Consider the following 24,492-nt stretch of genomic DNA (forward strand, 5'->3'; position numbering starts at 1 on the left):
CCGGAGGGAGGTGAGTAGCGGGGTACCTCTGAGCTCAGTGCTCAGTTCAGTGCTTTTTAACATATTTATTAATGATCTAGATGAGGGGGTGGAGGGACTACTCATCAAGTTTGCAGATGACACCAAATTGGGAGGACTGGCAAATACTCCAGAAGATAGAGACAGAGTTCAATGAGATCTGAACACAATGGAAAAATGGGCAAATGAGAACAAGATGCAATTTAATAAAGATAAGTGTAAAGTTCTGCATCTGGGTCAGAAAAATTGAAAGCATGGCTACTGGATGGGGGATACGCTTCTAGGTAACACTGTGTGTGTACGAGACCTTGGGGTACTTGTGGATTGTAAACTAAACATGAGCAGGAAGTGTGATGCAGCGGTAAAAAAGGCTAATGCCATTTTGGGCTGTATCAACAGGGGCATCACATCAAAATCACAAGATGTCATAGTCCTATTGTATACAGCACTGGTCAGATCACCCCTGGAGTACTGTGTGCAGTTCTGGAGGTCTCACTTCAAGAAGGCCGTAGATAAAATTGAAAGGTACATAGGAGAGCGACGAGTATGATCTGGGGCCAAGGGACCAAGCCCTATGAAGATAGGTTGAGGGACTTGGGAATGTTCAGCTTGGATAAAAGGAGGTTGAGAGGGGACATGATAGCCCTCTTTAAGTATTTGAAAGGTTGTCATTTGGAGGAGGGCAGGATGCTGTTCCCATTGGCTGCAGAGGAAAGGACACACAGTAATGGGTTTAAACTACAAGTACAACAATATAGGCTAGATATCAGGAAAACATTTTTCACAGTCAGAGTAGTTCAGCAGTGGAATAGGCTGCCTAAGGAGGTGGTGAGCTCCCCCTCACTGGAAGTCTTCAAGCAAAGGTTGGATACACACTTTTCTTGGATGCTTTAGGACAGGGGTAGTCAAACTGCGGCCCTCCAGATGTCCATGGACTACAATTCCCAGGAGCCCCCTGCCAGCGAATGCTGGCAGGGGGCTCCTGGGAATTGTAGTTCATGGACATCTGGAGGGCCGCAGTTTGACTACCCCTGCTTTAGGATGCTTAGGGCTAATCCTGCGTTGAGCAGGGGGTTGGACTAGATGGCCCGTATGGCCCCTTTCAACTCTATGATTCTGTGATTCTGAAAAGATTTTTTGTAAAACTGGCCTTGTCTTAAAGTTCTTTTCTCAGAGATTAACCAGCTGAATTTCTGTCTATAAATAAATATGGTGGATGTTCTCATAGCTCAAGACAAGGTTGCCAGTTTCCTTTGCAAGCTAGCAGAGCCATTGATGGGGGACTGGAATGACAAAATGTGTTAGATGGAAGGCCTTTGAAGCTGGCTTCATGCTAATTCCAGCCAGAAGTCATTCAATTTTTTAAATGCAGTTCTAGGTGCAACTAATGGGTTGCAGAGAATCCTATGCCGCAGAGTCAAAGGCCCTGTTGCGCTCACCTTGCCCCCCACCCCCCTGAAAGCCTCTGAAGGGCTGCTGCAGCAGCAGAAAAGGACTGATTTGCTGGCTTGTCTATTTTCTCAGAAATGTTCCTGATGAGTAAACTTGTGCTTGAGTATTAAAACTACGGGAAAATTAGAAGTATGTGAGAAGATTGTGTCGTTTCTATCTCCAATTAAGACTCTTTGTTTGGTACGGTGCTTGACAGGATTCAATACAAATAACTAAAAAAATTGCATGTGTTAAAACATTTTTATAGTAGTGTTTCTTTTAAAAAACAAACAAGGTTTAAAATGAAATCTGAATTTAATGTAAACCCTTTTCCAAGCTTATAATGGAATCACAGCTACTTAGAGAACCCTCAATAAATAACTACTTAAGTTTTATACTCTCCAACTGTCAAATTATGAATATTTATTATTCTGCTAACTGAAAAGATTGGAGAGTTCCTTTCCAACTTAATAAGAAACACTGTTTTGCTTTATAGATGCCAACCTTTATTTTTTAAAAAAAAACTCAGGGTACTTACAGTTCAGTTCAATCTTAGATTTGTATATTCACTTTGTTCATTATCATCTTCTATGAAGTCTCACATGAGGGGACTGCACATGAACAGGCCTGCCACAGAGATCCCCCCCCCCCCAGCTAAATGCCTCTTAGCAGCCTTTCTGAACATTTTTACCATTGAGAAACCCTTGAAACATTCTTCAAGCTTCAAGAAATCCCGGAAGTGCCATGACCTTGCAGAATCCGGTTGAGAAGCATGTGTACATGACCACCCGGGATCCCTCCCCTTCCCACACCTTCCAGGCCCATCATTGCCCATTTCAGGGGGGGGGGAGGTCTACACATGACCATATATGGACTTATCACCCAATAAATATTTGACAATTTTTAAAAATATTTTTAAAAATTAAGTAAGTTCTACCCATTCAGGAAACCTCCCAGGGCCATTCATGAAACCATGGTTGAGAAAGTCTTCTCTAAGGGATGCTGTACACCAGAGCTGGAACCCAGTCATCCCTGCCCAGTTGGTCCTGAGAAGGTTCCAGCTGCTTCATCTGCGAGTCTTCTGCCTTCAGTCTTTCTTTGATCATTTTGAGTTGTTCCAGCATGGGCTCTATTCTTCCTTCCCTGTGCTTGTCCTCTACCCATCACCTTCTTCATTATCAATACCTGTAAGCAGTTTCAGACAGCACACATACAATGCCCTCTGGGTTTGACAGCTTCCACCACAACTGTTCTACCCCAGTGCAATTTTAATACACCCTCTCCAGTGCTGTTTCTTATCCTGATTGAAACGGGTTCGTACTCTGTGGCACAGATATATTCCAAGATCTGTATTGAGTTCCTTACAGTGGTGGTACTTGACCAAAAACCTAAATTAGGGTGTCCCATTTGGTGTTCCCCAGTATGAGGTTATGCTAATTGCTGATGCTTCCTTACTGGGCTGGGGACCGTATTGTATGGGATTCTAAGCCCAGAGAGCATGGTATTAACAGGAGAGATTGTTGCATATCTAAAGCCTTGGAGCTTTGAGTGGTTCATAACACCTTTAGTTATTTTGCAGATATTTTACAAGATCACAGGATTCCGGTTCAAAAGGACAATACAGCCACAATGTTTTAGTTGAACAAATGGGGGCCCTTTCCAGATGACTTCGCTATGAAGCTATACCAGAATGGTCATGGGCAATGAAACTCCAGTCTATATTCTCCTTGAAGATCGTCTTTTTGATAGCTAGCCCCTTAGCCAGGAGGGTAGTGAACTGGCGGTGCTCAGGATGGACCCCTAGTTCCTTAAGGTGTTTCAAGAGCAGGTGGAACTATGATCTAGTATTCTTCGCCCTGTGCAGAATTAGGGTGGGTTAGGGGAGGGCTGCTGTGGTGGAGGCTGATGGTGCTCAGTACCTGGGGCAGCAGTGAGAAAGCACATTGGCTGCTGCAGAGGGGTACAGAGAAGAGTCTTTGAGACCTATTATGCATGGCGGCAGCTACACTGGGCTGCCGCTGTTCCGGCTCCTCCGATTGTGCACAGGGCTAGCTCGACCCAGCCCTCACCTGCGACCGTGGCGGATCCAGGCCCACGGAAGGATCCATGTATTCTTAATGGATGTCTTCCGAGGGCCTGGTAGAGTTATCACGTCTAAGTGTGTTGAAGTCAGTAAGAAAACAAAACAGAAATCTCTTTGGTATTAAGCAATATTTTGTTGCTAATAATTGTTAAAGCAACTGGTTGGTATGTGAGATGTTATTTAAAAATGGGGAGAAAATTTGACTGACATCATCAGAATCCTTACAAATTTGGCACTTGGAAACAAACTGAAGTTTGCATAGAGTCCTCAGGTCTCTTCTAACCGCAGATAAATAAAATATTTCCCCTCACCAGCTTTCAAAAATGCATTCACACCTTTTTAATGACATTGTCAGACAGGATAACATATATTTATGAATCCCATTAATATAATATTAACAAATCACTACAGAAAATTATACACTAAAGGCAATACAGTTTGGTGTAGTGGTTAGGAGTGCGGACTTCTCATCTGGCGAGCCGGGTTTGATTCCCTGCTTCTCCTCCACATGCAGCCAGCTGGGTGACCTTGGGCTCGCCACAGCACTGATAAAGCTGTTCTGACCGAGCAGTGATATCAGGGCTCTCTCAGCCTCACCCACCTCACAGGGTGTCTGTGGTGGGGAGAGGAAAGGGAAGGCGACTGGAAGCCACATTGAGCCTCCTTCAGGTAGAGAAAAGTGGCATATACGAACCAACTCTTTATCTTCCTCTTCTACATTTGTAATACCCTAATAATCACCTATGAGCCTCTTGTGGCGCAGAGTGGTAAGGCAGCGACATGTTGTCTGAAGCTGTCTGCCCGTGAGGTTGGGTGTTCGATCCCAGCAGCTGGCTCAAGGTTGACTCAGCCTTCCATCCTTCCGAGGTCAGTAAAATGAGTGCCCAGCTTGCTGGGGGGTAAACGGTAATGACTGGGGAAGGCACTGGCAAACCACCCCATATTGAGTCTGCCATGAAAACGTTAGGGGACATCACCCCAAGGGTCAGACATGACCTGGTGCTTGCACAGGGGATACCTTTACCTTTAATAATCACCTGCTTGTTTCTTATGTAAACTTAGGTAAAAGTTAATTTCTACAGTAAGGAGTAGAACATTGATAACAATGTCCTATTTTTGAAAGGTGTTCAGGAGTTGTAGGGATATTTCAATATCTTCAACAATTCAGTTTCTAAATCTGGATTCCTAATTGATTAGTCTCATCGTATTAGATCTTGTAATGTTTCTTTCATAAATCTGCTTTAGAATATCAGAATTATTTAAAAACTAGATTAAGGTGACCAGACTGTCCCACTTTTGGAGGGACATCTGGGGGCACCTGGCAAATTGTACTTATGTTGAAATTAAAAATATATATATTACAATACTATTTTTGTGTTCTATGCATTATAAAAGTTTTTGTTACTCCATATAGACCAAATTTTAAATCAAGAACCCCCCTGGTCAATGGAGTCCCGCTTTACCAATGTTGAAATCTGGTCACTTTAAACCAGATTAAAAATATTCCTCTTCCAGCCATTTATTTATTTATTTATAATTAAAAACAAATTTTAAAAAATGTCATTCAGTTCTGTTACAATGCTGGTATTTGTAGGCTATTGCCTTTGGATGCATCTGTCATTCCAGGGGAGGGCTCTTGCAATTTGTTTTTAATTATTTGCCATTTTAAATGTTATATTTATTATGTAATCTTGTTAACTGCCTCGAGCCGGCTTGCCAGGAGGTGCGGTAATATAAATCCAAATATAAATAAATATAAATCCAAATATAAATATCAGGTTCAAGAGCTTGCGTACTTTTGAAGGGATTGCAAGACAGAGCTCTTCTGCCAGGTGTATGGTTGGAATCAATGAACAGGGAACATCATTGAGTTGGCCTCTTCCTGCAAGAAGAAGAAGAAGAGTTGGTTCTTATATGCCGCTTTCCCCTACCCGAAGGAGGCTCAAAGCGGCTTACAGTCGCCTTTCCCATTCCTCTCTCCACAACTGGCACCCTGTGAGGTGGGTGTCTTGCAAGCCCTTCAAAAGTACGCAAGCTCTTCTGGGATCTCATTCCACCAGGTAGGAGCCAGAATCGAAAAGGCCCTGGCCTTGATTGAGGCAAAACATACATCTCAGGGGCCAGGGATCACCAGCTGGTTTGTATTGGTTGAGAGCAATGCTCTTCAGGGGGTATAGTCAGCTAGGTGGTCCTTCAGGTACCTGGGGACTAGGCCATGGATGATGTTAAAGGTTAAAACCAAAACCTTGAACCTGATCTGGAATTCAACTGGAAGCTAATGCAGTTGCTTTAGAACAGGCTTAATATGGGCTTTTCATGGTGTTCTAGTGAGAAGCCAAGCTGCTGAGTTTTATTTATTATTTTATTCATTACATTTATATACAGCCCTCCCCTGAGGCTCAGGGCAGTTCATATGGAACGTAAAGGAACTATACATTGAACTCTAAGCCCCGGGGACTCACCAGAGGAGCAGCAGCACCGGTGGCAGATCAAGAGCCTTGGAAGCCCTGGGCTTTCGCTGGAGCAGCAGCGTCAGTGAAGGCGATCTACTCTGACAGCTGTCACAACAACAGCACACTTGGCAGCTCCCTGTCAGGGTAGATGGGATCCAACTGCAGCACCTTCCTCGGATGAGGATTAGCTCCAGCTCTAGGCTCTCTGGCTGAGAGATGCCCTACCCAGCTTCCGGCTATTTCAGTAGAGCCTTGAGGCAAGGCTCTTCATGCGGTCAACGTGTGCATTATCCTGCCTGTTCTCTGGAACTCCTGTCTCCAGCTCCTTGACCTCCGGATCATCTACCGTCTTCATCTCGGCACGTTGACCTCTGGCATTGTCTACTGTTCACATTTTGGCTCTTTGACTCCAGCTTTGGCTGACCACGCTCCCGCCCTGCTCTACAGTAAACTCTGACTTCCCTGGCTTTCAAACTCCTTGACTGGACTTGCAAATTTGACAAACTCTCTGCTTCAAGTTCTCTGCCCAGCTGTGTTGGTGCAGCCTGGTAGGGAAGCACATTTTAGTTCCATTTGGGCCCTAATCTCTTCCAGGAGCTTGTTCTACCAGGTGGGGGCCACGTCAGAGAAGTCTGCAGCTCTGGTTGAGGTCAAGCGGGCTTCCTTGGGTCCAGGGATCACTAGCCAGTTGGAGCCAATTGCACCAGCGCAGTCAGAAAAATACTGTGATAAATGGTATTAAAAGCTCCAAGGTGTTTAAGGATAGTGACTTAATTGCATTCTCTCTTCTTTTGGTGAAGACCCTGTGGCAGGGTGATTAAATTATATAGGTCCCTAAAGTGCATCCTGCCTATTGAGAATTGGCCAAGATATGACTTCTTCAACAGTGGTGTCATATGACTGTCTCCTTCAACTGTTTTGGAACTGGGTCCTCCCTTCAGTAACCATTAACTGCTCCCTGGACCCCATTAGAACCAACTTTTAAGCTAAATATAATAAGCCAAGATAAACAAGCGTTGAACATTAGTGTGGAATATTACAGTGCTCCAAGTAAATTGTAATAACCTGAGGCTGTTGATATCAAACTCTGTCAAGCAACTAACTTGGGCTCTGTAAGCATTCTGGTGTTTTACCTGCAAAGCTAGTTATTTCTATGCCCTGGTAGATTTGAGCTATGTCATCAGTAAAATAACTAACAAGACAAGACATAGGGCCATTCCGCACAGAAAAAATAGCAGCGATAGGACAGCGCAATGGCTTAATGCTGAAAAAAAACCCACGCCTCCGGGTATTCCCCACCTGTTGGCTCCTCTGCCTCCCTCTAGCGTGTTTTGCTACTCCGCATGCCTGCTTGAAATGGCGGAAGAGGGGAACATGCTATACACGCTCCTCTCTTCTGCCTTTCAATCAAGATAGGTGGCCAATCACCTTTCTCTTTTAAAGGGACAGCTATGCCAGCTAATTTTTTTAAAAATAAAAGTTCTCCTTTTAAACGCCTATGCATCTATTCATAGACGCAAAGGGCTTTTTTTTTACTGCCACCCCTTTTGGAATTCTGAGCCTTGAAGCTGTTGAGTAATTTTTTCCCCACAATTTTTTTTTTTGTGGGGGAGAGGCATTCTTTTTGTGTAAACTGCCTGGGCGATTGCTTTCCTGCTTGTGCTACATGGCAGGGGTAAGCGATTTTATGCGATTCCCTTGCAAGCTGCCGGTTTGCAGCTGTAATGCTGGATGTTCCCATAGAATTATCCAGAGTTACTGTGGATTGAATCTGGAACCTTTGCATAACGGCAACTGATCTACCACTGAGCCATCGACCAAAGAAACTGAGTTAGAAGCTTTTAGTGTACAGTTGTTTTTCAAGCAGAACTTCTCTTCTCATAAACGTCTGAATTACATGTACTCACTTGTTTATATAAGCTTATAATGATGGTCAGAAGCATTTTGCCGCCAATAAAAACGTAAGGTGCTGTATTTGCTAAGTGAACAAATAACCACTGTCGGACTTAACAGGAAAAAACAAGCTGTGTAATATAGAGTATGAACATTTTTTTTGGTAGACATTATAAGCATAACTTAAAAACCAAACACCCATGAATTCCAATGTTGACAGTAATGTTCCTGCATACACACGTGTGATGGTCCATAGAGAAAATGTTGAATTTGTATCTTGGACCAAATCAGTTCTGTCAGCAGTGGATATTTATGTCAGTGTTGCATATCAAGGGTAGGAGATATACATTTGTTCTAAAGCCTGGTACAGAAGTAATGGTAACATTCTTCTCTGTACAAATCTTATCATTCCCTTCCTTGTTTAACTGTACCAGGCTTCACAAACTAGCTTCAAACGCTCACTTCAGTATCTGATAGAAAAACTAAGCCACTGAATAAGAAGTTCCAAAAGAAGTCCTAGCGGTCCAATGTTGTTCCATACAAAAAAATAGCACCCACTGCAGTGTTAAGTATCACAGGGACTTCCATGACTGTGATGAGCCTGTATGGCCAAGGGGATGCTATAAGGTGTTTGTTACATTAGAAACATCACATTGCAAACACTTGAAAGAATTTTTTGAAAAGGCAATGCCATTGATGAAGGGATTGAAAACCGGTATAGTTTTAATCCGGAGACTCATTTTGGCATTTTGATCTGTTTGATATACAGAATAAAGAGACACAAACTGCTTAGAACTTTGATTTATTGCACGACAAGTGTGAGTCCTCATTGTGTGGAACTGCATGAGAAGTGGCACATGATACAGACCTACAAGGACATATGCTTTAAAACTGAATGTTAAAGTTACCTTTCTTTGTAGTTGTTAGTTGTGAAGACGTGTCTGACCCATTGCGACCCTATGGACAATGATCCTCTAGGCCTTCCTGTCCTCTACCATTCCCAGGAGTCCATTTAAACTTGCACCGACTGCTTCAGTGACTCCAGCCAGCCACCTCATTCTCTGTCGTCCTCTTGTTCCTTTGCCCTTAATCGCTTTAGGCACTTCTCCATGGAGTCCTTCCTTCTCATGAAGTGGCCAAAGTATTTGAGTTTTATCTTCAGGATCTGGCTTTCTAAAGAGCAGTCAGGGCTGATCTCCTCTAGGACTGACCGATTTGTTCACCTTGCAGTCCAAGGTTTATTGTTGCTCAGACTTCCTAAGGCCCATTTGACTTCACATTCCAGGATATCTGGCTCCACGTCAGTGACTACTTTCAGGTCAGTGAAAACTCTATGAACAGTACCAAAAGTCTTTCTTTACCATCACATTAAAAATGTGGGGCAGTTGGACCATGCATTTTTTCCTAAATATAAGCTCAAAAGAGGAGTAAAATGAGGAAACATAAAGCATAATCTTGGCCATATCTTAACAGACGAAACTTGTGTTGCTGGGACCCCTTTACTAACATGCAGCCCATCATGGGGATGGGTTGTATGGACACCACTCCTGTCAATTGCCATCCTTTTTTTCATCCTTATGGAAAAGCCAGACTTTCATTATTGCATTTAGGAGTAATTTCAAATTTAGGAGTAATACCAATCCCTTTTGCCAAAAGGGCTAAAAATGCAAACTTTGCATTTGTGTAGATTGCTTATTTTGAGAAGTTACATATCATCAAGCCCCACCATCTCTTATTGTAAGCTTCAGAAAGTATACACTGGACTAGTGGTTTAAATGAACAGTGCAAACAAATAGAAGAAAACAATAGAATGGGGAGGACCAGAGGATCAAGAAAATTGGAGATATGAAGAGAACGTTTCATGCGAAGATGGGTATGATAAGGGACCAAAATGGTAGGGACCTCACAGAAGCAGATGAGATTAAAAAGGTGGCAAAATTATACTGAAGAACTATACAAGAGCGATCTTAACATCCCTGATAACCACAGCGGGGTAGTTACTGACCTGGAGCCAGACATCCTGTAATGTGAAGTCAAATGGGCCTTAGGAAGTCTGAGCAACAATAAAGCTAGTGGTGGTGACAGCATTCCAGTTGAACTATTCAAAATCTTAAAAGATGATGTAGTAAAAGTGGTACATTCAATATGCCAGCAAATTTGGAAAACTCAGCAATGGCCACAGGATTGGAAAAGGTCAGTTTACATTCCAATCCCAAAGAAGGGCAATGCCAAAGAATGTTCAAACTACCGCACCATTGCACTCATTTCTCATGCGAGCAAAGTTATGCTCAAAATTTTACAAGCTAGGCTCCAGCAATATGTGGACCGAGAACTTCCAGAAGTACAGGCAGGATTTTGAAGAGACAGAGGAACTAGAGATCAAATTGCCAACATACGCTGGATCATGGAGAAAGCTAGGGAGTTCCAGAAGAACATCTACTTCTGCTTCATTGACTGTGCTAAAGCCTTTGATTGTGTGGAGCACAACAAATTGTGGCAAGTTCTTAAAGAGATGGGAATACCAGAGCATCTTATTTGTCTCTTGAGAAACTTATATGCAGGCCAAGAAGTAACAGTGAGAACTGGACATGGAATTACATATTGGTTCAAAATTGAGAAAGGAGTTTGGCAAGGCTGTATACTGTCGCTTTGCCTATTTAGCTTGTATGCGGAGCACATCATGAGAAAGGCGGGATTAGACGAGTCACAAATTGGGATCAAGATTGCAGGGAGAAATATCAACAACCTCAGATATGCAGATGATACCACTCTAATGGCAGAAAGTGAAGAGGAAGTAAGAGCCTGTTGATGCGGGTGAAGGAGGAGAGTGCAAAAGTTGGCTTGAAACTCAACATCAAGAAAACGAAGATCATGGCATCCGGTCCTCTCAATTCCTGGCAAATAGATGGGGAAGAAATGCAGATAGTGACAGATTTTATTTTCCTGGGCTCCAAGATCACTGCAGATGGGGACTGCAGCAAAGAAATTAAAAGACTCTTGCTCCTAGGGAGGAAAGCTATGGCAAATCTAGACAGCATCCTGAAAAGCAGAGACATCACGCTGCCAACAAAAGTGTGTTTAGTCAAGGCTATGGTATTCCCAGTTGCAATGTATGGCTGCGAAAGTTGGACCATAAGGAAGGCCGAGCGTCAAAGAATTGAAGCTTTTGAACTCTAGTGCTGGAGAAGTCTCTTACGAGTCCCTTGGACTGCAAGGCGAACAAACTGGTCAGTCCTAGAGGAGATCAGCCCTGACTGCTCGTTAGATAAAACTCAAATACTTTTGATAAAACTCAAGATAAAATTCAAATACTTTGGCCACCTCATGAGAAAGAAGGACTCCCTGGAGAAGAGCCTAATGCTGGGAGCGATCGAGGGCAAAAGAAGAAGGGGACGACAGAGAATGAGGTGGCTGGCTGGAGTCACTGAAGCAGTAGGTGCAAACTTAAATGGACTCTGGGGAATGGTAGAGGACAGGAAGGCCTGGAGGACCATTGTCCATGGGGTCGTGATGGGTCGGACACAACTTCGCACCTAACAACAACAACAAAAGTGGTTTACATCCAACTTTTCATTCTCCAGCTTCAGCAGGAGATGTTTTCACACAGTGCAAGACCAGTGTGGTGGGATGGCAGGACATATTTGAATAAGAAGACTCTTCACCCTGAAATAAGGCTTGGGCTACCATAATTCATTTATCCTTGCTTCTGTGGAAATTATGCTTTATCAGATGTTCTGATATTATTTCTAGCCCTAAGCTTTGTTTTTTGCACACAATATTGTCAAGTGTAAGCTTTTTTATTAAATGCATTCTTCCTTGAAAATGCTATGAAACAATGCTTAGGGCTGGACATACTGCTAAGGCAACCTGGTAGTATAGCTGTATGAATTGTAGTGGCCTAATGGTTATTTCAGGGATTGCAGATTCAGATTCAATTCAATATTCAGGCTTCTTTTACTTTTCTGTTTTGAATGAGGAACTGAGAATCAACATCACTGAATAAACTGCACATGAAAGCTGTTTTCAATCCAGTCTCTCTTTCTCTCTCTAAACAAACACACATGGCTCAGATTGCTAACCTTTACAGACTACGTCACACCCAGCAGTGACTCAGTCTCAGAAGAAAACACATTGGAGCAGATGGAGAAGTAAAACAATCCCATGCTTATCCCACTGTAGTGAGTTCCTTTTAGGCGCCAAGGCAGAAAGAACATGCCAATTCAAATTAAGTTTAGGAGAAGGCATCATAGACTTCCTAGGGAAAATATGAAGGCTGAATGGAATACTTCCTGGGATGTTTGTGTATCAGGTGGGGTGGTGGCTTTCAATGATTTGTACACTGACTGTGTTTTGGGTGGGTGTGTAGAGGGATATTGATTCATATGATATTGGTTCAGTTGGTCTTTTCCTGACTTGGGCACACTTTTACAAAATCTGCAGATTCTTCTAAAGTAGAATGGTGTGTGTGTGTGTGTGTGTGTGTGTGGAGAGATGTTGGCCTTGTGAGCCTGAAGCGTGGAGAAACTGCTATGTTCCACTCCTACTAATGCCTCTGCATGGAGAACTTGCACTGTGGGAAAACAACATCTGAATATTTTCCATAAAGATATGCTCCTTTGTTCTTGTCAGAAATAGGATTACCGACCAGTATTCTTCTTGATGGCGAATCATGGATATATACTGTATTGTTTTGTTTTTTTCTGTAGGACTTGGTGGATCATTTAATTAAAAAAAACTGCATTACATGTAGTTCTTGAGACTGGTTCTTTCAGTGCTAGTGGCAAGTATTCTTTTTGGCTAACCCTGATGAGTGACTTCCTAATATTAGCAAACTCTTGGCCTTTCTGGTCTTCTTTCCCATTTTGGCTTTACTTGGAATTGATATTGGTTTGGTGCCACCTACAGCCTTTATGCAAACTTTGTTTTGTAAATGGCATATGCTCCCTGTTTTTTCTGAGCCATGAAGTGCTCCTGTGAGCTTTGGCTGAATTTATTTTTGTCTCTGTCCAAGCAGACAACAGCTGCTATGGAGAGAGCTAAAACTTGAGGCTGGGGATTTTACCAAGAATCTCCAACACTGAAAGCTAGCCATGTTATGCTTGGTGGGATTAAACTAGCCCAGTGCATTTTGGTTTACTGATTGTATCTTATTCACATTTTATAAAGAGAGTTTGTTGGTATGTTGAGGCACATACTGTTCCATTCAGAAGGACATTGATCTGATGAGTGGAATGTGTGTTCAGATCCCTAGAATAAGCTGTGAAATGCAGCCATCTCAGAGGTGGGATACAGCAAACATTTAACACTTTTAAATGAGAATTTAAAAATAAGATAAAGCACTATCCAGAAAAGGCTGTTAAAAGCTGTTGAAGCAGCCTGAAAGATAATTAACACTTAACCACCTGCTCTGAGTTATGATGGCAGAACAATCAACTTGATCATGAAAAGGTACGAGACCAGCCTGTATTATTGGTTTGGAATCTCAAGGTACGATTAGAAGACATGATCTAGCAGCTCTGGCGAAACTAAGTAGATCTGTGTCCAGTTGCCTAGATATGAGACCTCGGGGCGGGGGGGGGGGGGGAGGTAGGCGATAAATGGAACAGATGCCCTGAATTGGATGGCCCAGTCTTGTCAGGAATCATGAGTGTTGGCCCTGGCCTGAATTTGGATGGGAGACCTCCAAGGAAGTCCAGGGCTGCTATACACAGGCAGGCAATGGCAAATCACCTCTGACTATCTCTTGCCTTGAAAACCCAACAGCTGTGACTTGATGGCATATTCTACCACCAAATGGAACAAATAAAGCTAAGCAACCACGAATGAATGGAAAAAGATTACTTGTATTGTTTTTCAGTGGCTTGCTTAAGAGTCTCGCAGCATAGTTGCTAGTTTCTCCTCGTTCACCCAACAAAATCAATTACCCCATCAAAGGCTTATTCACATGCCCATCTTCTAACATTGTATATGCCATCAAATGCAAACAATGCCCTTCTGTTCTCTACATAGGACAAGCAGGACAAACTCTATGCCAAAAGATAAATGGGCACAAATCTGACACCAGGAACAACAAGACTGATAAACCTTTGGGAGAAAATTCAACCTTCCAGGAAATTCAGTAGATGACCTCAGAGTATTACAAAGGAACTTCAAGTACAGAATGGAAAGGGAGATTGCTGAAATGCAAGTTATTACAACACTCAGAACAATAGAATCCCTGGGACTCAACAGGGACATTGTTTTCTTAATGCGCTACATATGCTAACCTGCCTTCTTAACAAGCCCTCATGTCCTCTGTATTATAATTTATCTGTTCTTTGGAATAATTGATTTGAACGAGTAGATTGTATATAACTATGAAGTCTCTGAAGCAGTAGGTGCAAACTTAAATGCACTCTGGAGAATGGTAGAGGACAGGAAGACCTGGAGGATCATTGTCCATGGGGTTGCGATGGGTCGGACACAACTTCGCACCTAACAACAACAAAATGACTATTATAATGCAGTGTAGTTGGAATACTATATATACTATTTTTTTTTCTCTGGTCTGTGAACAGAAACAACTAAATGCTTTCCGGTATCTGTTAACCTTTTTCATTATGCAGTATGTTAATTTACCCTCATATTTGCCTATAAGTATGAACTGATTACCTCCATTTCATCATATTGTATCTGAGGAAGTGTGTGTACACATGAAAGTTCATACCTTGAATAAAAATATGTTGGTCTTAAAGGTGCCTTCGGACTCTAAATTTGTTCTGCTGATTCAGGCCAATACGGCTACCCACTGGAATCTAATTATTAAAATGTCTGTCATGCTTCTAAACTAAAACGTTCAGAAGTATACTGAAAGGGAGAATCAGTCACATATTTTCTGCATATACAGATGAATACAGGTCAGTTATTAGTGCCCCATTTCTCAGTTCTGTTTGCAGAAAGGAAGTTGCTTGTTGAAGAAGGAATCAGTTCACCATGATTAATCTGTTTAATGACTTGAGAGGCCACAAGGGACATTGCCATGCCCCAAAGGACTAGACCCCCTCATTTGAGAAGAGTTCCAAAATTGTCTGGAGCCCTCCTAAACAGGTATATGTTCACATGAAAAACTGCTCTAATACAAGTTAGAAATGTACCAGAGGTGTTCCCTCCTCCTACTAAAAAGAAACTGGGTAGTGCAAACATCCACAAATGGAGATATTTGTACGTTAGTATATTTAGAAGAAGAGTTGGTTCTTATATGCCATTTTTCTCTACCCAAAGGAGTCTCAAAGTGGCTTACAGTCACCTTCCCTTTCCTCTCTCCAAAACTGGCACACTGTGAGGTGGGTGAGGCTGAGAGAGCCCTGATATTACTGCTCAGTCAGAACAGCTTTAGCAGTGCTGTGGCGAGCCCAAGGTCACCCAGCTGGCTGCATGTGGGGGAGAAGTGGGGAATCAGATTAGAAGTCCACACTCCTAACCTAAAGTGACCAGATTTTAAAACTGGCAAAGCGGGACACCATTAAGCAGGGGGGAGAGATAATGACCCCCTCATGCCACGGACCCCTGGCCGTGCGCTGCCTGCCCGCCACCCTGGGCTTCCTGCCATCCCCCTCCCTGTACCTTGGCCACCAGGCCACGGAGGAGGCAGGACATGGCCCTGATGGGCGAACTCGAGACGGGGGAGATGCTGGGACCCAGCATGCAGCTCCCCTCGGCCAGGGCCCAAGGCGGTGAGTGCCCCCATGCCGGCTCCAGGCAGAGGTGCACTGGTATGCCATGAGCCACCTGGGCTGCATCTCCTGCAAACTTTGTGAGGGTGCGGCCGCGACATGAGCAAGGCTGCTACTGGGTCCTCGTGTTGCCCTTGGAAAAAGAGCCAAGCCTGTCAGGGTCAACTGGCTGGTCCCGGCGCGGAGATGTGGCGCTGGCTGGGGAAGGCTTGCTAGCAGCCCCCGTCACCTACCTAGCCTCACGGCAGACCCTCACTGCCACCGCGCAGCCCCCCGGGGTTCCACACACTCGTGCCTCCTCCAGCCAAGCTCTGCTTCTCTGCGTCCGTTTTCCTTGGCAGCGCGGGTGCTGTTTCTCCCGCCGAGAGGGCTGGCAGTGGCAGCAAGGAGGAGGTAGGCGCTGGTTGATCTCCCTTTGCAGCGAAGGCGGCTTTCTTCAGGTGGGTGGACAGCCATCATGGACAGGCGCTGCCTCGGCCAGCTCTGGAGCCTGGTGCTGCTGAACTGCAGCGGAGCTGTGGAGCGTAGCGCTGCCCCACCCCACCTGGAAGGGGCACTCCGGCCAAGCCCCCCACCCTGGCTTCTGCCCTTCCCCACCCCTTCCGCACTGAGGCCTCGAGCAGCCCGCTCACCCCTGCGCTGCTGGCCCCGGCCCTCGCCAACACCACCACGCGGTGGACCCTCTGGCAGTGGCCCCCCAGCCTGGCTCTGGCTCACATCCCTCGGTGTGGGCAGTGCTTTCAGGGGAAGGTGTGGGGGAGGCACTCGGCAGGCAGGCAGGCAGAGTCAGCCACCTGGTTGCACCCTCCTGGGACTCTTGAAGACTCGGGCGGGACGTGGGACTTATGCCTCAAAGTCGGGCGTGGCCCACCATTATTTGGCTGTTTGGTCAGCTTATCCTAACCTCTACACCAAACTGGCTGTAATTGGTTAATAGTATCGAGGGGGCCTTAAATCTGAATACTTGGTAAATTGTGGTATGAACTAGTTTATTTTTTTAAAGAAATTTAATGGAGGCCACATAGGGTTTTACAGTGAATTCATAGAGGATGTGTAGAGAGAGTTATGAACAGTGGTGGGAAAACTGGTTGAAAAGCACATATTCAATCTCAGCAAGGAAGCAGCAATTCACATTTTAAGAAGGAATTAAAAAGCAGCATGATTATTCTCTTGTATATTAAAGTTTTATTATGCTACAAAACTCATTGCTGCTGCAAAGAAGATATGGGAGTTTACATTTCTTTGAATTTTATAGTCTCTGAAGCAGATATTACTTGCTATGTATTTCTGGTTCGTTATTTGTATGTCTTGACCCAGATACGTTGCTTTAGGTGACCTGTCCCTAGGATATTCAGGCCAAGGCTTGTGGAAAGAAATGCAGTGGCATTCCAGTCTTTAATGTGGTAGATCAAATCCTTTGTTGTGTTAGGATAGATCTGTTGCATTTTGATAGAACTGTCAGCTATATAAGAAAATGTAAATTGTGTTGATTTCCGCTAATCTCTTTTTAAAACTAAGCATTATAACATCTGTAGCTGATATCAAACCATTTAAGTCATGGCAGTTGAGAGCCATGGTGTTCCAGATAGTCTTCTGTATCTGTTCTTTCCTTTGTTTACTGAAGACTGTGCAAGAGCCAGATGAGTCAACGAAAACAGAATTTTATAGATGAAACCTATGTATTTATATCCAGTTCATGATTTTTCTAGTTAAAATTTTCCTCCTTTTTTCTTAACTAGTAGATAATATTTTGAATAAGTCATGCTGAATTATATTTGGACTAGAAATTAAGCCCGCTGTAGAAGAAATACAGCGGGCCCTAGCGGAGGGGGAGGCAGACTGTAGGCAAAGAAGGAAGAAGAGGAAAGGAGGTGTGGGAGGGAGAAAGAAGGGCAAAGGGTGGTTGAAAGGATGGGAAGAAGGAGAAAGAAAGGAAGTTAAGGAAAAAGACAGGAAGCCAGAGGGAAATACAGAGAGACAGGAAGGAGATGGATAAACAAAGGAAGTCAGAAAGTAAGAAGGAAGAAAGGAAGGCAGGCAGAGAGGTAGGTGAAATGGGAGGGGACAGGGTGGTGAAGGGTGGGGGGAATTGCAGGGGGGGCCAATCGGGAGGGGGAGGTAGCAAGGGAAGAGGGGGTAGAGAGGAGTGTGTGCGTGGGTGTGTGGGGTGGGAGAGCGCAGTGGGTGGGTGGCTGTGTGTGTGTGTGGAGTGGGGGAAGGGGTGGGAGAGCGCGGTGGGTGGGTGGCTGTGTGTGTGTGTGTATGTGTGCGTGTCTGTGGGGGATGGGAAGCGGCAGCGGCACTATGGGGGGGCCAGGGGGGTTTGTGTGTGTGTGTCTCTGTGGGGGCTGGGAAGCGGCGGTGGGGCGATCGCGGGGGGGGGTGGCCTGGGGGGTTTGGCTGGTGTGTGTGTGTGTGTGTGTGTGTGTATCTGGGCGTGGGGAAGCAGCATCAGCATGATGGGGGGCGGCCAGGGGGGTTGTGTGTGTGTGTGTGGGCAAGGGGAAGCCAGCAGGGGGGACTCACCGTCGGGGAAGGCTGCTTCTCCTTGTGTGTGGAGAGTCCCTGGCTGGGCACGGCGAGGCTGGGCCAAGTGGCCATGGGGAGCCGGGCTTTGCGCAGCTCCCCATTGGCCGCTTGGCCCTCCGAGTTTTTATCCCGGACAGAGCCCGCCCTTTCTCCTCCCCCTTAGGGCTTACTCTTTTATTTATTCCGCTCCGCAGAAGCGGTTAAAGATTATTGACAAATGTGTCTTAATTTTGAGAGAGAAACAAAGGACTAAATCCTAATGGTATACATTTTTGGTTTATGCATTTCTCATATCTGTACCCTGCACTTCTTCCAAGAATGAATTTTTTTTCTACTGGGGAATTATCCTAGTTCACTAGCAGCTCTGTGATATAGTTAGGCAGAATGCGCATACTTGTCAGAAAGTGAACTAGTGGTAATTCCCTGGCTGTGAGGTAACCACAACCTTTGATTATCTGATCCAATTTCAATAGAATCATAGAGTTGGGAGGTATCTCCAGGGTCATCTAGTCTACCCCCTGAACAATGCAGGAATTCACAACTACCTGCTCTCCCACAGTGACCCCAATTTCATGCCCAAGTGATCCCTCCACCCCAAATCTCCAGAATCCAGCCTGGCCTGGAGGAAATTCACCTACCATCCCACGTTTCCCTGGGTAGGCAAGGAAGGGCCACAAGAGACTAACACTGGCACATCCCTTCCTGCCCACCCACTCACAATCTGCCAACAATTCTGTGAGATGATTATCTAGCCTCTGCTTTAAAAGTCTGCCCTAGTGATGTTGCTGAAGTGTGCTTGAATTTTGTTTTATGCTTGGTGAAGAATATTAAAGATTGGTTGGCTTGTCGTAAAGTCTTAATATCCTAACAGTGTCTGGTATGGCCGGTAAGCACAGTGTGCTGATTGCATGTGGTGAGAAAACAAAAAACAAAGAAAAGCACATTCAACAGGGGTGTATTTAACTAATATATTAACTATTTATTGGTGAACTTAATTCTATGTATTTAGATGTAAAGATAAGGTTCCTATTATAATCTAAATAGCTGGATGGAGAGAGACGCATGAGGCATCTCTGCATCCATGATGTTGCAAGCTTGAGGAATAGAAGAGAAAGTGTATCAAAACTCTGTAAACAGGAAATTACCCTTTAGGGCAGGTCAATGAGATCAAAGGTGAGTGGTCAGTGTTCTTATCTATCTCACTAACTCTATGGTGAAGAGAGTTCCTGTTTGAGTCTCAAGTCAGGAGACATCACACAGAGAGCTATGTCCAACACTTGGAATGCAGTCCTCAGTTACTTGAGTATCTTGTAGAAGTACAAGAAAAACTTGGGTTGCGTCTGAAGTAGGCTTTGTGTGAATAGATCTTTACACATGACGATATAGAAGGGAGTAAAAACGTAACCCAAAAATATAAATTAAGAACCCAAATATTAGAAAATGAAATTTAAAGGCCTGATTAAATTTCTCCACATAAAACATTAACATCTTCAATTATATAAAAATATATATGTATTTACCCCCTTCAAGGATCGCTGCCTTGTTGTGGCAAGGGGGCTTGCGTAGTTCAGTGAAGCTATGAGCTATACCGTGCAGGGCCACCCAAGACGGACAGGTCATAGCTGAGAGCTCTGACAAAAGGTGATCCACTGGAGAAGGAAATGGCAAACCACTCCAGTATCTTTGCCATGAAAACTCTATGGACAGTTCCAATAGGTATAACGATATGACGCTGGAAGATGAGCCCCTCAGGTCGGAAGGTGTCCAATATGCTACTGGGGATGAGCAGACGGCTAGTACGAGTAGCGCCAGAATGAATGAAGCGGCTGGGCCAAAGCCGAAAGGACGCTCAGTTGTGGAAGTAACTGGTGGCGAAAAGACAGTCCGATGCTGTAAAGATTTTTATTCCATAGGAACCTGGAACGTCAGATCCATGAATCAAGGCAAGCTGGACGTGGTTAAACAAGAAATGAGAAGACTGAACATCGACATTTTAGGAATCAGTGAACTAAAATGGACAGGAATGGGTGAATTTAATTCAGATGACCATCAGGTATACTACTGTGGACAAGAATCTCGCAGAAGAAATGGAGTAGCCTTCATAATCAATAAGAGAGTAGGAAAAGCAGTCTTGGGATACAATCCCCAAAATGACAGAATGATCTCAGTTCGAATCCAAGGCAAACCATTCAACATCACAGTGATCCAGGTCTACGCCCCAACCACTGCTGCTGAAGAGGACGAAGTTGATCAGTTCTATGAAGCCCTACAACACCTTCTAGAAGCAACGCCCAAAAATGATGTGCTTATCATCATGGGGGATTGGAATGCTAAAGTAGGAAGCCAAAAGATAACCGGGATAACAGGCAAGTTTGGCCTTGGAGTACAAAATGAAGCAGGGCACAGGCTGGTAGAATTTTGTCAAGAGAATACAATGGTCATAGCAAACACTCTTTTCCAGCAACCCAAGAGACGACTCTACACATGGACATCACCAGACGGTCAACACAGAAATCAGATTGACTATGTGCTCTGCAGCCAAAGATGGAAAAGTTCTATCCAGTCAATAAAAACAAGACCAGGAGCTGATTGTGGTTCAGATCATGAGCTTCTTGTTGCAAAATTTAGGCTTAAATTGAAGAAAGTAGGGAAAAGCACTAGGCCACTCAGGTATGAACTAAATCATATCCCCGACGAATACACAGTGGAGGTGACAAATAGATTTAAGGAATTAGATCTGATAGACAGAGTGCCTGAAGAACTATGGACGGAGGTTCGCAACATTGTACAAGAGGTAGCAACTAAAACCATCCCAAAGAAAAAGAAATGCAAGAAATCAAAATGGCTGTCTGAGGAAGCTTTACAAATAGCTAAGGAGAGAAGGGAAGTGAAAGGCAAGGGAGAAAGAGAAAGATACACCCAATTGAATGCAGAATTCCAGAGAAAAGCTAGAAGAGATAAGAATGCCTTCTTAAATGAACAGTGCAAACAAATAGAAGAAAACAATAGAATGGGGAGGACCAGAGATCTTTTCAAGAAAATTGGAGATATGAAGAGAACGTTTCATGCAAAGGTGGGTATGATAAGGGACCAAAATGGTAGGGACCTCACAGAAGCAGAAGAGATTAAACAAAGGTGGCAAAATTATACAGAAGAACTGTACAAGAGCGAGCTTAACATCCCTGATGACCACAATGGGGTAGTTACTGACCTGGAGCCAGACATCCTGGAATGTGAAGTCAAATGGGCCTTAGGAAGTCTGAGCAACAATAAAGCTAGTGGTAGTGACAGCATTCCAGTTGAACTATTCAAAATCTTAAAGGACGATGCAGTAAAAGTGCTACACTCAATATGCCAGCAAATTTGGAAAACTCAACAATGGCCACAGGATTGGAAAAGGTCAGTTTACATTCCAATCCCAAAGAAGGGCAATGCCAAAGAATGTTCAAACTACCGCACCATTGCACTAATTTCTCATGCTAGCAAAGTTATGCTCAAAATCCTACAAGCTAGGCTCCAGCAGTATGTGGACCGAGAACTTCCAGAAGTACAGGCAGGATTTCGAAGAGGCAGAGGAACTAGAGATCAAATTGCCAACATACGCTGGATCATGGAGAAAGCTAGGGAGTACCAGAAGAACGTCTACTTCTGCTTCATTGACTATGCTAAAGCCTTTGATTGTGTGGAGCACAACAAATTGTGGCAAGTTCTTAAAGAGATGGGAATACCAGAGCATCTTATTTGTCTCTTGAGAAATTTATATGCAGGTCAAGAAGCAACAGTGAGAACTGAACATGGAATAACTGACTGGTTCAAAATTGAGAAAGGAGTTCGGCAAGGCTGTATACTGTCGCCTTGCTTATTTAACTTGTATGCAGAGCACATCATGAGAAATGCGGGATTAGAGGAGTCACAAATTGGGATCAAGATTGCAGGGAGAAATATCAACAACCTCAGATATGCAGATGATACCACTCTAATGGCAGAAAGTGAAGAGGAACTAAAGAGCCTGTTGATGCGGGTGAAGGAGGAGAGTGCAAAAGTTGGCTTGAAACTCAACATCAAGAAAACAAAGATCATGGCATCCGGCCCTCTCAATTCCTGGCAAATAGAAGGGGAAGAAATGGAGATAGTGACAGATTTTATTTTCCTGGGCTCCAAGATCACTGCAGATGGGGACTGCAGCAAAGAAATTAAAAGACGCTTGCTCCTGGGGAGGAAAGCTATGGCAAATCTAGAGAGCATCCTAAAAAGCAGAGACATCACCCTGCCAACAAAAGTGCGTTTAGTCAAGGCTATGGTCTTCCCAGTTGCAATGTATGGCTGCGAAAGTTGGACCATAAGGAAGGCCGAGCGTCAAAGAATTGAGGCTTTTGAACTCTGGTGCTGGAGAAGACTCTTGCGAGTCCCTTGGACTGCAAGGCGAACAAACCGGTCAGTCCTAGAGGAGATCAGCCCTGACTGCTCTTTAGAAGGCCAGATCCTGAAGATGAAACTCAAATATTTTGGCCACCTCATGAGAAGGAAGGACTCCCTGGAGAAGAGCCTAATGCTGGGAGCGATTGAGGGCAAAAGAAGAAGGGGACGACAGAGAATGAGGTGGCTGGATGGAGTCACTGAAGCAGTAGGTGCAAACTTAAATGGACTCCGGGGAATGGTGGAGGACAGGAAGGCCTGGAGGATCATTGTCCATGGGGTCGCGATGGGTCGGACACGACTTCGCACATAACAACAACAATATGTATTTATGCAAAATGATAAAAATGATAGACTCAAATGATAAACTCAGAAAATAATAACATTATACAATACTCTTCAACATATGGTCCTTGCTTGAGAATATTGTATAATTGTAGAATTTAATATTGTATCATTTTATTTTGAGGCTATAATAATAATAATAAATAATAAATAATAAATAATAAATAATAAATAATAAATAATAAATAATAAATAATAATAATAATAATAATAATAATAATAATAATAATAATAATAATAATAATAATAATAATAATAATAATAATGTTTTGAAGCTATACAATCATCATCATCATCTGGTGAACTGGGTTTGATTCCCCAGTCTACTACATGCAGCCAGCTGGGTGACCTTGGGCTCGCCACAGCACTGATAAAGCTGTTTTTAGCAGTCTCTCAGCCCCCACTACCTCGCAGGGTGTCTTTGGTGGGGAAAGGAAGGGTAGGCGATTGCATGCCACTTTGAGTCTTCTTTGGGTAGTAAAAAACGAGGTTCAAAAAACCAGCTCTTCTACTACTTTTTTTCTTGGTAGTAAAACTTCATTTTAAATGTAAGAGCAGTTTCAGCATGGATAAATACAATATACATCATCTGTTCTTGTTGCAGAAAGCCAACTTTTGCCTTGGAATAATTTCACAAATGAATGTAATATCCCTGGAAACTTCATGTGCAGCAATGGACGCTGCATCCCAGTAGCCTGGCAGTGTGATGGGCTGCCAGACTGCTTTGACGAAAGTGATGAAAAGGAATGCCGTGAGTATTTTATTCTTCCTTCCATGTTTTTAATTGCAAGACTGACCAATGTAAGACCATCTGTGTTTTCAGTGACAAGTATTTTAGTCGTGTATCATCTATGATCAGAGCAACAACATCCGCTTTCATCTAGGTGGCATTACCATTTATATAGTTATCATGGTGGTATTCTGCTCTTACTTTAAGAAATTCAGAATATCATACATGCAGTTCTCATTTTATCCTAACATCTATGCAAGATAGGTGTCAGAGTCCACCTATGTTGGGTTGGAGCCCTGGTTCGGTGTACCCTTCAGTGTCCTTTTGGGCTACAGGAGAAGTTGGCTGACAGGTCCAAAAGCTGCTCGCATGCTTCCCCCCCCCAAACCTCCCATTTTTTAAGATAAATATTAGTGACACACTCTTCTTCCATTTCTCTAGCCTTGAGAAGGACTCAGCTATAAAATAAACTTTGCTTTTGTGAGAGAGCTTATAAAAAACTACAGTCAAGGGAGGAATAGGCTGTTTTCTCTGCCTGGTAAGAACCAAAGACTTGAACCAGGACAGACCAGGATGTAGAATTATAGCCAATCCCTAATAACTGTGTGATCAATCATAAGGTTGAGTCATTTTCTTTACCACCAGGCCATCATGTCTATACCTCTCTGGCTGCCCTTCTCACTGCCTTTTAAAGGATTTCCTCTGGGTGGGACAGCCCAGGGCTCCTGAGTCCCATGAAATGGGGTGTGGTCTTCTGGGAGTGAGTAGGAGAGGCAGTTGGGGTTGCAGCCCCTGCCTTACCTTGCTGCATCTCTCCATCTCCTGCTAACTTAGAGGGCCTCTTCTCTGGCCTGTGTAGGCCTGAAGGGGGTGGTGTTGATC

General features: G+C 43.9%; 1 protein-coding gene across 4 annotated transcripts in view; it reads left to right on the forward strand.

Moving 5' to 3' along the window:
* Nucleotides 1-24,492, forward strand: part of LDLRAD3 (low density lipoprotein receptor class A domain containing 3) — a 170,888-nt gene that overhangs the window by 38,539 nt on the left and 107,857 nt on the right. For all 4 annotated transcript variants that reach the window (XM_077322194.1, XM_077322193.1, XM_077322192.1 and 1 more), the window contains exon 2: nucleotides 23,485-23,631. In XM_077322194.1, the coding sequence (XP_077178309.1) occupies nucleotides 23,485-23,631 (147 nt within the window). The remainder of the gene's footprint in view (nucleotides 1-23,484; nucleotides 23,632-24,492) is intronic.

The sequence above is a fragment of the Paroedura picta genome, chromosome 2, assembly GCF_049243985.1.
Source record: "Paroedura picta isolate Pp20150507F chromosome 2, Ppicta_v3.0, whole genome shotgun sequence".
Taxonomy (NCBI): Eukaryota; Metazoa; Chordata; class Lepidosauria; order Squamata; family Gekkonidae; genus Paroedura; species Paroedura picta.